The sequence below is a fragment of the Salmo salar genome, chromosome ssa15, assembly GCF_905237065.1.
Source record: "Salmo salar chromosome ssa15, Ssal_v3.1, whole genome shotgun sequence".
Taxonomy (NCBI): Eukaryota; Metazoa; Chordata; class Actinopteri; order Salmoniformes; family Salmonidae; genus Salmo; species Salmo salar.
This window is the reverse complement of record NC_059456.1, coordinates 24,732,585-24,747,363: the sequence shown is the minus strand read 5'-3', so window position 1 is coordinate 24,747,363 and position 14,779 is coordinate 24,732,585. Positions and strand designations below refer to the sequence as shown.

Genomic DNA, 14,779 nt, shown 5'->3' with positions numbered 1-14,779 from the left:
GTCCTGGGATATATGCTGATGTATGTCTTGTAATGTCTTATATGATTTACAGAATTGCTTGTAATGTTGCCAAGATATTTCCCCTATGGGACAATAAATAATGAATTTGTTCATTCATTCATTCAGGTGCAGGCCCAAGCCAAGTCCAAGTCCTGTGAGTTCTGTGGGAAGACCTTCAAGTTCCAGAGCAACCTGATAGTCCACAGACGGAGTCACACAGGAGAGAGGCCCTACAAGTGTCATCTGTGTGACCATGCCTGTTCTCAAGCCTCCAAGCTGAAGAGACACATGAAGACACACATACACAAGTCAGGCTCCATGGGTAGCTCCCCTGAACAGGGGAACAGAGGAGAGGGAGGAGAGGGGGAGGAGAAGAGCAGAGAGGGGGAGGGAAGAATGGGGATGGACAACGAGGAGGAGGAAGAGGATGAGGAAGAGGAAGAAGAGGAGGAGGAAATTGAGGATGAGGAAGAGATGAGGAATGGCCTAAGTAGGCCTGAGTCTAACCTGAGCATGGATTCAGAGTTCCACAAGAACAGGAAGAACGGGTCGAGGCCTTCCCCAGATGTGAAGCCTCATGGTGGGGATAGAGTGACGGAGAGCGGAGGGGTGGGTATCATGCACCCATACAACCACCTGGACAATCACCTGAGACTGGCCCCTTCCAAGAAGACCATGAGTCTGGACAGGGAGAGGCAGCCTAATAGAGAGTTGAGAGAGGGGGGAGATGCAGGGAGGGGGGAGATGGAGATTGAGAGGGACAGAGAGCGAGCGTTGGACAGGGCGATGGACAGAGCGATGGACAGAGAGAGAGAGATTGAACGAGAGGAGAGGCCCTTGATGAACGGAAGGATTAGTGGGTCAGAAGACTCTTTCACTGGACTGTTCCACCGCCGGCCCACCCCCATCACCAGCCCCAACCCCTCCAACAAGAGAATCAAGGTAAGAACCCCCTTTTAGCTACTCCTTTAAGTGACTTTTATTCTTCTTGTTGTGTTTTTATGTTTTCTTATGTTTGTCGTTTACACAACTGTTTCCTACACTATAAAACAGACTTTTAGACTGCTGAAACAAGTACATCATGTTTCTCTTATCTAGTTGGATTGTTTTACTGGGTTTAGAGTTGTTAAATTCAGTGTAAATAAACTTTAATTTCATTCTATTTGATGTGAAGGTTGAGAAGGAGTTGGAGCTTCCCGCGGCTCCGACCCTCATCTCCCCAGAGAACATGTATTCCCAGCTCCTGGCCGGCTACGCCGCCTCACGCCACTTCATCAGAGAACCCTTCCTCCACGGCTTCAGTGACGCCCACCAGTCCCCCTTCGCCACCTCCTCAGAGCACTCCTCCTCCGAGACAGGTTCCCTCCGCTTCTCCACCTCTCCTGGGGAATTCCTGGAGGGAGTGGGCGCATCGGGCCGCAGCGGAAGCTCCACCCCTCACCTCCTGCGGGGTCCCGGGCCGGGTCGACCCCCTAGTAAGGAGAGCCGACGGAGCGACACCTGTGAGTACTGTGGGAAGATATTCAAGAACTGCAGCAACCTGACGGTGCACCGGCGCAGCCACACGGGAGAGAGGCCCTACAAGTGTGACCTGTGCAGCTACGCCTGCGCCCAGAGCTCCAAGCTAACTCGCCACATGAAGACCCACGGGCAGTTTGGGAAAGAGGTGTACCGCTGTGATATCTGCCACATGCCCTTCAGCGTCTACAGCACCCTGGAGAAACACATGAAGAAGTGGCATGGGGAACACTTGATGGCCAGCGACGTCAAACTGGAGGAGGCTGAGAGAGGCTAAAGCTAATGCTAGGCTAAAGCTAAAGCTAATGCTAGGCTAACACCTCAGACTCATTCTGAATGAACACTTACAGGACTTCAACACGGGGCTTGGCTGGATAATCTTTCTCTTCTTGAATATTTTTTGGGACAATTTAATGTACGTAATTCTGTTTTTCTTTGTTCTTTTTGTCACAGAAACTGCCACCTGAGAAATATAAACAAAGAGAAACATGGGATGGGGGATTTTTCTAGAAACCTTTAGTTTCCTGCCAACTATTGATCTATCTGAGGATTTGATCATTTAGGAATCCATTGAGCCTTTCTACTGTGCAATAATGTCTGTATTTATTGGAGTTTTGTAAAGATATTGGGCATGTGCAGGTACATCTTTGTGGGGTTTTATAGGGAATTAGGTAGCTAGCTAGTAAGTAAAAAAAATATGATGAAGATTTTTTTTCTAAAAAACACATAACTTGAAACAGGTCACACTTGATTAGAAATACGAATTTAATTTTGATTTGTTAATTAAAAAAACAATCCTTTAAGGAAACTATAAGTAAATAAGTAAACTTCTTAAATTATGATAGCAATTATTTATTTTTTATCTGTAATATTAATATCCTATTAGGTCAACAGCAGACTACAATCCATCTCCTCATCTTTGACATAAAGCACTGAATGTCAATATGACAATAGAATATACATTTTGGGATTTCAAAAATCCCAAACGTTGATGTTTTAAAAATCTGAAGAGATTACAGGCAATTTTATACAAACTATTATTTTTTAATATCAGCATGTGTTGTAGAATTGTCTAAAGGAAATTATTATTATGATTCAATCCAGTCCCCACATTCCCAATATTAGCCAGGGACATAAATAGCGGTTGCAGACATTGACATAAACACCTTAGATGCAGGATTAAATCACCATGGGAATATTTAAAATATATCAGTTCAAACTTGCTGTAGTAAATGTGGATGTTTTGGGAAGAGTAAACCGTTTTATTTCATCAAACATTATGTAAATATTAGATTTGCTTTGATCCATCATTATTAAACAGAAACTAAATGTATACTAGCCCCATATTTTACATTCAGAATGTCCACTCTAACTAAAACAATCAAAGATCAGTGGCTCGAGTTATTTAAGTTCTGAATAATATATATTGTTATTGCAACCATTCACTAGATAATTGCAATACAGGTCCTCTCAATAGTACTTCCTTCCTATGATCATACTGTTTACATTTGAACAACATAGCGGCGATGTCACTTACAACCTCTTGACACTTGATAAAGCTTCATCAAAACCAATTTGTTAAGTTAAACTTTTAAACATTCTACATTGTACTGTACATTCCACTTCTAGAATCATTTCATTGTTCCTTCTGGGGAATTCTTGAACAGTAGTGTTCTCGTCGTCCAGGGTGAGTTCTGATCCCCTCAGGATTCAGCAAAACGGTCTCAGAATGGAATTCATATCAATGCCTGTGTTTCTCCACTGTGTGCTCTAAGCCTCAATCTGCCTGCCTGCTTTCACAGTTCACTAACTCAGCATTCATGTATTAGTAGAACAGCTTTGAAAAGGAAAAGGTGGGGGTTGTTCATTTTGCTTCACAAAGCGATATGGGGGTTTAACGCCCAATAACAGATTTGTGAAGACACTGTACGTGGCGTTCGTGGCTTTTAGGGATTTACAATTTGTGATTTTCAACTGCGAGGAATGAGGATGGCTCATCCTTGGATGAATCTAAAAAAGCCTATTTGAGTTACATTGAGTTATGGTAATAATGTTCAGCACAGCTGTTAGACTGATGGCCACATGACCTTGAGATCTGATTGGATCATTCTTGAGGTAGAAAATGAAAGATTGAAATAGAGAAAATGGAGAGAGGATAGAGGGAGCGAGGGAGAGAGACATAGAAGGAAAGAAAGAGAGAGAGAGACCCAAGCAAGGATCAAAGTCATTCAAATGAAATTGAAAGCATATGAAAAGTGTGTTTTAACCCAAATGCATATCTACTGGTCAAATCTAATACCAAGGACATCAGAGAGAGAGAAAGAGGACCAATATAAGGGAAGATTGAGGCCACATCTTCCCTTAATACAACCATCTTCAATAGAGATAATCACCTCACCTCAAAGATATCACTTCACACAGCCTGTTTTAAATGTGCTGTGTGTGTTTAGGCAAGTGGACATGGGTGTGCTCTCGAATGAGAATCTTCCTATTTATCATCATCTTGTTGACAGAAATCAGATTCTTACACAAAAACACTCATCTCATAATGGTCCTCTATTTCAGAACAGCATGTGGAAATGGAATAGATTAGTTATCATAATGTATGAGACTGACTGAAAAGGTGTTTGATACCATAGAGACATGCATTTGGGGAAATCACATGTTGATATTCAGTAAGAGTACATCTTTAGTGTATTCCAATACGTTTATTTTTTTGATCAGTTCTCACTTCAGAACAAGTTTGATAATAACTATAATAACTGTTATTATCGCAATTGAGACAGCGAGAGAGGAGAAACCTACAATTCCCACTTCTGAACAAGCTTCATATATTCCATCCAAATTATGGATGCTAGAGAGTTATTTTATGGCATTGAGAAACCAGGAAGACAGACCCGCAAAACAGAACTAGTCATTTCAGACAATAACATTCAGTCCCAGAATAATGTTTACAGTGTTGAAGTATGTTAATGATGAAATCCTCTGTGTTTTGAAATAACAAAGTATTCTTTTCTTCAATGTTTTGAATACCATAACGAGCATTGTATGGTTATGATGGTGGAGGGATTTTAAGTAGATTTACATGAGTAGTTACGTATAATTTCTTGCTCACTGTATGACGATACACAGTGTCTTTGTAATATTGATAAATTATGCTGCATTTTTAAAACAAATGGTTCCAACATTCTGTTATTCTATTTTACCTTCCCAATCCAATTGTGATTCGATTCAAATGTTTAAAGTCGTTTTTTTGGTAAATCTATCCTAATATGGATTAAAAAACATTTAAATTAGAAATCATCCCGAATATCAGAGGAATTTTGGGATTGGGATTCCGCAATGGGTTATGGGAGAAATGCTTTTTTTTTTTTTATCAAATCAGTTTTAGGAGGCGTTCATGGACAATATTGTTATTTTTCTTCTCATGGTTGGTTGAAGTTCTTGTGATGGCACTTAAAATTTAAATTTTAACACATTTTCAACTTTCATGACTTTTACTCTTTGTACAAAAAATCTTTTTCCTTTTCTTTTTTGAGGGATTGTTGTGAAAAATAAGTAGTTTCAAAGCAGCAGCAGTAACGTCGGCTGTTTTGAACATATATGTATTTTTGTAATGTGTTGAAAAGAAAGTCAACAAATCCAATAAATGTTGCAATTGCCCATCTGAAGTATTTTTAACATGACTATCCCCATTACTGCTAAAACCTGAAGTAGTATTAACATTAATATCACCATTACTGCTAAAACCTGAAGTAGTATTAACATTAATATCACCATTACTGCTAAAACCTGAAGTAGTATTAACATGAATATCACCATTACTGCTAAAACCTGAAGTAGTATTAACATTAATATCACCATTACTGCTAAAACCTGAAGTAGTATTAACATGAATATCACCATTACTGCTAAAACCTGAAGTAGTATTAACATGAATATCACCATTACTGCTAAAACCTGAAGTAGTATTAACATGAATATCACCATTACTGCTAACATCTGAAGTAGTATTAACATGAATATCACCATTACTGCTAACATCTGAAGTAGTATTAACATGAATATCACCATTACTGCTAACATTATCATCTCTTACATTACCATCATTGCGTCTTTAGTTGTTTATTTTACAAGACCCACCAGTAGTTATGTTGAATGTCTCATGACTGGTGCTTCAGTATCACCTGCTAACCACAACTTGATGTTACATAGAATCATATGAGTACTGTTTTTACACTTAACAACCGAAACCACCGGTAGGCTTGATTAAACCTGGTTGTCTCTAATGACTGGTGCTTGAAACCTTGCCCTCAGTAGCCCCGTTTATACCTGGTGCCTACATGGGTTCTTTGTCCTGATCTTGTCTACATTCTGATTGTGTCCACATTTCCAGAAATGTGTCTACACACATGGTATTAAAATATGTCTGTTATCCATTAACTGTGTCTGCATTGTGACCACATTTCCTGGTCCCTTCCTTTATGCAAATTATTTTACAGCTATTCTTTCAAAATAATATTTATTTATTTATTGTAACATGCACATTGATGTAATCAGTCAAAGCTGCCAACTGACAATGATTTTTAAAGGGCAGAATAATGATGGTTTAAATGGTGTCTCTGTCCAGATCTGCCTAACCTTGTGAGATATCCAGACACAATGCGTCTGACTACCTCTGGAGGTGGGCAGGATAATCACAATCATATCACAATGAGTTGTTTTAATCATCTACACCTGTCTAAAAATGTGGGCACAATCAGAATGTGGACAAGATCAGGACAAAGGACGCAAGTTAGAACTAGGTATAAACAAGGCTAGTATGCAGGTATAACATCTGCCATCAATGTGACGCTATAAATCACAATATACTGACATTATTCTAATTCTTTATAGTACAGATAGCCACTGGTTAATAAGTGTGATTAACCCTTTCTCTAGTGATGGTTGCTTGAAGCCTTGGCCTCAGTTTGATAGTATAGAACACTGGAACCAGAGACTGCGAGACATCCCACTCTCAACTTTTTTCAGGTTCATAAACAGTCAATGAACTAAGCAGACCAGACCCAGCTGCTAATGTATTGGTGCCTATGGGAGAGCCACCATATTAGCAGACCGGAACTGACCATTTTTTCAATGGTAAACGACCTGAGTGGGACATCTTCATTTATCCACTATCTTTGACTGGAACACTTGAACCTACGTGACCCCTCGTGACCCCTTTGTGCTTCATTTCCTTATTTCCTGAAAGGCCATGCAAGGTCTTATTAGCCAGACAGGTGGGGACTTTCACCAAAGACAACAATGGAGGTGGAGAGGAGGAGAGGACAAATACTTAAGTAACTACTCCACCACCCAATTAACACACTAACACAATAACTGAGCCCTCAACTTGAAGGGGGGGGAGACTAATAAGGTGACAACACGAAATGCTTGGTAAACCAGAGGGGTGCGTTCAGTAGGGTGCAACGTTCTGAATATAATGTTGTAGATAAATAGTGTGATGTATTTACATTTACATTTAAGTCATTTAGCAGACGCTCTTATCCAGAGCGACTTACAAATTGGTGCATTCACCTTATGATATCCAGTGGAACAACCACTTTACAATAGTGCATCTAAATCTTTTAAGAGGGAGGGGGGGGGGGGGTTAGAAGGATTACTTTATCCTATCCTAGGTATTCCTTAAAGAGGTGGGGTTTCAGGTGTCTCCGGAAGGTGGTGATTGACTCCGCTGTCCTGGCGTCGTGAGGGAGCTTGTTCCACCATAGGGGTGCCAGAGCAGCGAACAGTTTTGACTGGGCTGAGCGGGAACTGTGCTTCCTCAGAGGTAGGGAGGCGAGCAGGCCAGAGGTGGATGAACGCAGAGCCCTTGTTTGGGTGTAGGGCCTGATCAGAGCCTGAAGGTACGGAGGTGCCGTTCCCCTCACAGCTCCGTAGGCAAGCACCATGGTCATGTAGCGGATGCTAGCTTCAACTGGAAGCCAGTGGAGAGAGCGGAGGAGCGGGGTGACGTGAGAGAACGTGGGAAGGTTGAACACCAGACGGGCTGCGGCGTTCTGGATGAGTTGTAGGGGTTTAATGGCACAGGCAGGGAGCCCAGCCAACAGCGAGTTGCAGTAATCCAGACGGGAGATGACAAGTGCCTGGATTAGGACCTGCGCCGCTTCCTGTGTGAGGCACGGTCGTACTCTGTGAATGTTGTAGAGCATGAACCTATGATTCTGAAGTCTACATGATGGGGTACTATGTGATCATAATGGGGTTGAATCCTAGTTTCCACCTTTTTTCCCAGATTTTTTTTCTCTTAGTCATGAACTGATGTCAATAAGAGATTAACGATACGTTTCACTGGAATTTAGGATTCACTCCAATAGCTACCAGTAAATAATATTAATCCGTCGATTATCTTCAACCTGTGGAAGTGTTAGAAATATATATTGGCTCCAGAGCTCAGTTTACTAACTGATTTAGCAAATGGGGCCCTGCTGTGAGATCTATGAAACAGCTATAGATTACACAATCTATTCAATCTTTATGGCTGTAGTTCAGCGTTACGGCGTGATTTAAATTTTGAAGGCGTAGACTGTATTCACGGTAAACTCTGCATATGTCGGCTTAATCGGAAATTACCTTTAAATTTCTATCACAGAATCTGTAACGCTTCAGCAAAACAGATTGAATAAAGATCTGCTTTAACTCAACCATGTGGTAAATATAGAGCCCAGCAAACACATATTAAGATGTTTGACCATAAAAAGCCAGATTACAAAGACAAGGCAGCTTGTAGAAGGAAGTCATTTGCTCATAAAATGCATAGATAACATCTCCGATATCTATAACACTTGAGAGATAGTCTTGTTCCTAGAAGTATGTTATTTTTTCATACACTGATGTAGCTCTCTCCGAAGATAAAGTACAACAGATGAATTGATTTTTTTGTGGCCACAATAAATACTTTAGCTACAGTAGCTAACTATTTATGAGTAGCTGTAAAGTTTTGGTTAAAACAAATCTGTTGAAGTAAGGATCATATATGGGCTTAAAGAAAACCTTTTCCATCCTATTAGCAACTTGTCAAAGGAGTCTGGGTAACATCTCCCGTCTTTAAACACAGCAACTATAAGCAACCATAAGTGACTACAATAACTTCCTTACTGTCAGTGGATATTCTACAGATCTTACAATCTCGGTTCTATGAAAAACATATGGTTATCACACATGCACCAACGCACACACACACATCAAAAACAAAAAAGACAAGACATAAAATTCCATCATCATGCTCAATCACAAAACTGCATATTTCCACCCAGTTCCCAGGATATGTATGAACTAGTGTCAAAGCTCCAAGTAGCTCTTCTACCCGCAGTCATCTGAGCACATCACCTCAAGCAGGTCTTCCACCGGCAGGTCTTCCACCGCCAGTCATCTGAGCACATCACTCCAAGCAGGTCTTCCACTGCCAGTCATCTGAGCACATCACTCCAAGCAGGTCTTCCACTGCCAGTCATCTGAGCACATCACTCCAAGCAGGTCTTCCACCGCCAGTCATCTGAGCACATCACTCCAAGCAGGTCTTCCACTGCCAGTCATCTGAGCAGATCACTCCAAGCAGGTCTTCCACCGCCAGTCGTCTGAGCACATCACTCAAAGCAGGTCTTCCACTGCCAGTCATCTGAGCACATCACTCCAAGCAGGTCTTCCACCGCCAGTCATCTGAGCACATCACTCCAAGCAGGTCTTCCACCACCAGTCGTCTCATCACATCACCAACAACCCCATTTGCTGGGGGATTAACTCACAATAAAAGAATGTGGTGGCTTAAAGAAACAGTAGAAGAGGCAGGCTGCCCAGCCAGGCCCAGTGAAAGAGGGTTGATGGTAGGATGGGAAGGTGAATACTGTCTATAGTCTTTAATTAAATCAGCCTGCACTTGATGAAATCAGATCACACTGGCAGGCCACAGGCTTCACAGTTAGTTTGTTTTTACGACATAATTACAGTCCAAATCAAATGAGAAGATTGAATATTTCACAGCGGCGAGCCGTAAGGCGAGCATGTGTCCAATTTCAACAATGACACTGAGGGAGAAAGAGAGGGAGATATAGGGATAGAGAGAGATGGAGAGAGAAAGAGAGGGATATATAGGGATAGAGAGAGATGGAGAGAGAAAGAGAGGGATATATAGGGATAGAGAGAGATGGAGAGAGAAAGAGAGGGAGATATAGGGATAGAGAGAGATGGAGAGAGAAAGAGAGGGAGATGTAGGGATAGAGAGAGATGGAGAGAGAAAGAGAGAGAGTGAGAAGGAGAGTATAGCGCCAGCCAGCCGCCCCACCGCAATAATTTACCTGCCTGTGTTTAGGTACTCAGGGGAGGTCTGGCTGAATACACTGGCATTACACCAGAGAGAAGGAGGGAGGGCGATGCAGGGAGAGCAAGAGAGAGAGAGAACTTTGTGTGTGAGATAGAGTGGCGGGGAAAGAGAGAGGGGGAGAGAGAAAGGTAGAGTCTGTGAGAGAGGGAGAGAGATAAAATGAGGGGAGAGCGAGAAAAAGAAACCGAGAAGAGACACAGAAGCGAAACAGACAGAGAGAGAAAAGAGAGAGAGGAGAGAGAGATTGAATTGAGAGAGAGACTGGGAGAGGTAGAAAGAGTCAAAGAAAGAAAAGAGAAGGTAAGAAATAGAGAGACTAAATATGGAGACATAGTGTATGGTTTTAGCAGGAAGATGAACAAACTCTTCGCTTGACTGTTCCTCTCCAGAGAGGTGTCAGAGATAACAGTTATCACACAGATAAAACACAGGATCAGCGTGGTAAAGACACAAGTCCCTATTGAACTGGAGTTGATCACCGCCTCTCTTCACACGGTGAGGTTAATACGTGTTGTATCACACTTCCGTACACAACTTCTCAATCGGGAATGATATGCTCTTATGATATTGTGGGCGTGCAGACTAAAGTAAACTGGAACAAGTTGAACAATGGCCTCCGGTTGTCCTTTATTTTGAATGGGATTGTACGAACAACGGGCAGCAGCCAATTCATAGGACGCTTAGTTTATCATTTCTGTTTGAAATTTTTTTACTTTCTATACCAGGCGACATGTTTCTCCGGTGAATGAAACAGAAACATCCTCCCACTGAGTTGGTTTGCTAATTTTGTTTCCTTTCTGAAGAAGTAAGCATACATTTCCTGTACAGAGTCTTTGTTCCTCTCCAGGTCAGAACTTCCTTAGGGGATAGAATCCTCTGATTCTAGAAAACCACAGCTGTTGAGTGGCCGCGCTACAATCACACAGCTCAGCATCTCCTGACCACTCTTTCTAAACAGCTCTCTCTCTCGGTCTCTTTCCTTCTTTTCCTTGGTCCTTTTCTCTGTCTCTCTATCCATACCATCCCTCTTTTCATCCCTCCCTTTCTCGCTACCCTCCCAACTCTCTGCCCCCTCTCTGTCACTCCCTGTCTCTCCCTCTTCCTCTTTCCCTCCTTACATCCATCTCTCCCTCTATCTGGTTCCCAGGGGCTGCCCAGCTGGGGTGGATTTTCTCTGGTTGCAGTCTCTACCGCAACCTAGCGCAGCCTACCCTGCCTGTTGGGCCACCGGTCAGAGTCAGGGCCAGTAGATTAGTAACTAGATATAGACAGCAGGATCCCTGGGGGCCTGGTTAGCCTTTGATCCAGAGGAAACCGGGTTCTATGTGGTGGCTCTGTGTGGTCGAGACCCTGAACCACAACCCTGCTGCCACCCTGTTCAGTAAAGGACGTGGTTTTACTGAGGACCATGATTTCAGAGCTCCCTGTGATTCTCCCTGTGACCAGTCCTTCTGGTTAAGGGAGAATGGACCTCCTTACCGCTGTCACTGTCGCTCACTTTTTTCCCATGGCATACAAAGACGTTGGAAAAAGACAGGGCGGGGGCCTTACATTACGGTGGCTTAAAAGTGATGTGTAATGGCATGTCATATGTGAACTCTGGTGAACTATGGCATTGGCTGGTCGCTGGTGGTAGCGAGGTAGCCAGGACACTGAGGTGGCCGGTAGTGCTCAGTGGGGAACATCAAATAAAATCAAACTGTATGTGTCACATGCTTCTTAAACAACAGGTGTAGATTAACACTGAAATGCTTACTTACAGGCCCTTCCCAACAATGCAGACACAGATAATATAGAAATAATAGAAAAATAATAACACAAATAATAAATACACAATGAGTAACGATAACTTGTCTATATGGTGTACCTGTACCGAGTCCATGTGCAGGGGTACGAGGTGATTGAGGGAGATATGTACATATAGGTAGGGATAAAGTTACTAGGCAACAGGATAATAAACAGTAACTGGGACAGTCATTTGCTCAAGGACAGACGCTGGAAGATGAGAAGCAAGTAGAGGGAGTGAACATTTAATAAATAACCGACATGAAACAAACAAGGACAGCGTCTGGACAGGGGAAACATAACGACAATAATGCTGACACGGGGATCAAACTGAGGAACAGACAGAAAAAGTGGAGGCAATCAATAAAGTGATGTAGTCCAGGTGAGTCCAATGAAGCGCTGATGCGCGTAACGGTTGTGACAGGTGTACGTAATGATGGGCAGCCTGGCGCCCGACAGGAGCGGGAGCGGGCGTGACAAGTCATAGCCTTGTATGTGATGAGTCAAAAGAGTTTGTGCAAAAAGGGTCAATGCAGATAGTCCGGGTAACTATTGGTTAACTATTTAACTAACAATTTAGCAGTCTTATGGCTTGGGGGTTGGTTCCAGACTAGGTGCATCGGTACCGCTTGCCGTTTGGTAGCAGAGAAAACAGTCTATGACTTGGGTAGCTGGAGGCTTTGACAATTTTTTGGGCCTTGCTCTGACACAACCTGGGTATAGAGGTCCTGGATGGCAAGGAGCTCGGCCTCAGCGATGTACTGGGCTGTACGCACTACCCTCTGTAACGCCTTGCGGTCTGATGCCAAGCAGCTGCCATATCGAGCGGTGATGCAGCCAGTCAAGATGTCCTCAATGGTGCAACTGTATAACTTTTTGAGGATCTGGGGCCCATGCCAAACCTTTTCAGCCTCCTAAGGGTTGAAGAGGCGTAGTAGTGCTCTCTTCAAGACTGTGTTGGTTTGTGTGGGCCATCATAATTCCTTAGTGATGTGGACACAGAGGAACTTGAAGCTCTCGACCTGCTCCACTACAGCCCCATTGATGTGGTTGGTCAGCCCTCAGTTTCCTGTAGTCCACAATCAGCTCCTTTGTCTTGTTGATGTTGAAGGAGATATTGTTGTCCTGGCCCCACACTGCCAGGTCTCTGACCTTCTCCCTGTAGGCCGTCTCATCGTCATCGGTGGTCAGGCCTACCACCGTTGTGTCGTCTGCAAACTTAATGATTGTGTTGGAGTCGTGTGTGGCCACCAGAGCATATTACATTTACATTACATTTAAGTCATTTAGCAGACGCTCTTATCCAGAGCGACTTACAAATTGGTGCATTCACCTTATGATATCCAGTGGAACAACCACTTTACAATAGTGCATCTAAATCTTTTAGGGGGGGGGGTTAGAAGGATTACTTTATCCTATCCTAGGTATTCCTTAAAGAGGTGGGGTTTCAGGTGTCTCCGGAAGGTGGTGATTGACTCCGCTGTCCTGGCATCGTGAGGGAGCTTGTTCCACCATTGGGGTGCCAGAGCAGCGAACAGTTTTGACTGGGCTGAGCGGGAACTGTGCTTCCTCAGAGGTAGGGGGGCCAGCAGGCCAGAGGTGGATGAACGCAGTGCCCTTGTTTGGGTGTAGGGCCTGATCAGAGCCTGAAGGTATGGAGGTGCCGTTCCCTTCACAGCTCCGTAGGCAATCACCATGGTCTTGTAGCGGATGCGAGCTTCAACTGGAAGCCAGTGGAGAGAGCGGAGGAGCGGGGTGACGTGAGAGAACTTGGGAAGGTTGAACACCAGACGGGCTGCGGCGTTCTGGATGAGTTGTAGGGGTTTAATGGCACAGGCAGGGAGCCCAGCCAACAGCGAGTTGCAGTAATCCAGACGGGAGATGACAAGTGCCTGGATTAGGACCTGCGCCGCTTCCTGTGTGAGGCAGGGTCGTACTCTGCGAATGTTGTAGAGCATGAACCTACAGGATCGGGTCACCGCCTTGATGTTAGTGGAGAACGACAGGGTGTTGTCCAGGATCACGCCAAGGTTCTTAGCACTCTGGGAGGAGGACACAAGGGAGTTGTCAACCGTGATGGCGAGATCATGGAACGGGCAGTCCTTCCCCGGGAGGAAGAACAGCTCCGTCTTGCCGAGGTTCAGCTTGAGCTGGTGATCCGTCATCCACACTGATATGTCTGACAGACATGCAGAGATGGTTATCAGAAGGGGGAAAGGAGAAGATTAATTGTGTGTCGTCTGCATAGCAATGATAGGAGAGACCATGTGAGGATATGACAGAGCCAAGTGACTTGGTGTATAGCGAGAATAGGAGAGGGCCTAGAACAGAGCCCTGGGGGACACCAGTGGTGAGAGCACATGGTGCGGAGACAGATTCTCGCCACGCCACCTGGTAGGAGCGACCTGTCAGGTAGGACGCAATCCAAGCGTGGGCCGCGCCGGAGATGCCCAACTCGGAGAGGGTGGAGAAGAGGATCTGATGGTTCACAGTATCAAAGGCAGCAGATAGGTCTAGAAGGATGAGAGCAGAGGAGAGAGAGTTAGCTTTAGCAGTGCGGAGAGCCTCCGTGACACAGAGAAGAGCAGTCTCAGTTGAATGCCCAGTCTTGAAACCTGACTGATTAGGATCAAGAAGGTCATTCTGAGAGAGATAGCAGGAGAGCTGGCCAAGGACGGCATGTTCAAGAGTTTTGGAGAGAAAAGAAAGAAGGGATACTGGTCTGTAGTTGTTGCATATGAGCAGAGTTGAGCAGTTGGAAATCCCGCTCACCGCTTACTGCTCCGTAGCTCCATGTCCTCCGCTAAATACCGCTCTGTGCTCACAGGGGAGAAAAATGCTGCTCCAAATTCGCTCTTTTCATTAATTTCACAATTTAACCTATACCCATCTATTTCTGTGACTACCTGGACCAACCAAATCCAGATGGATTTGAAAGAAAAGTATTTGAATGAACATGAAAAGGTGAATGTAAGAAGCGAAGATCATTTCAAATAGGCTACATGTCATATTGAACAGCACAAAAATACTCTAAATAGGTCAGGAGCCAGACAGGGAGCCTAGGAAGGAACAGAAATGAATTATTTAGGCTATATT

At 43.8% G+C, this 14,779-nt stretch overlaps 1 protein-coding gene across 2 annotated transcripts in view; it reads left to right on the top strand.

Moving 5' to 3' along the window:
• The window catches only part of LOC106571106 (B-cell lymphoma/leukemia 11B), a 52,814-nt gene extending 47,633 nt beyond the window's left edge, over positions 1 to 5,181 (top strand). For both annotated transcript variants that reach the window (XM_014143783.2, XM_014143784.2), the window contains exons 4-5: positions 127 to 942; positions 1,175 to 5,181. In XM_014143783.2, coding sequence (XP_013999258.1) covers positions 127 to 942; positions 1,175 to 1,795 — 1,437 coding nt within the window. In that variant the 3' untranslated portion in view covers positions 1,796 to 5,181. The remainder of the gene's footprint in view (positions 1 to 126; positions 943 to 1,174) is intronic.
• The last annotated feature ends 9,598 nt before the right edge of the window (positions 5,182 to 14,779 follow it).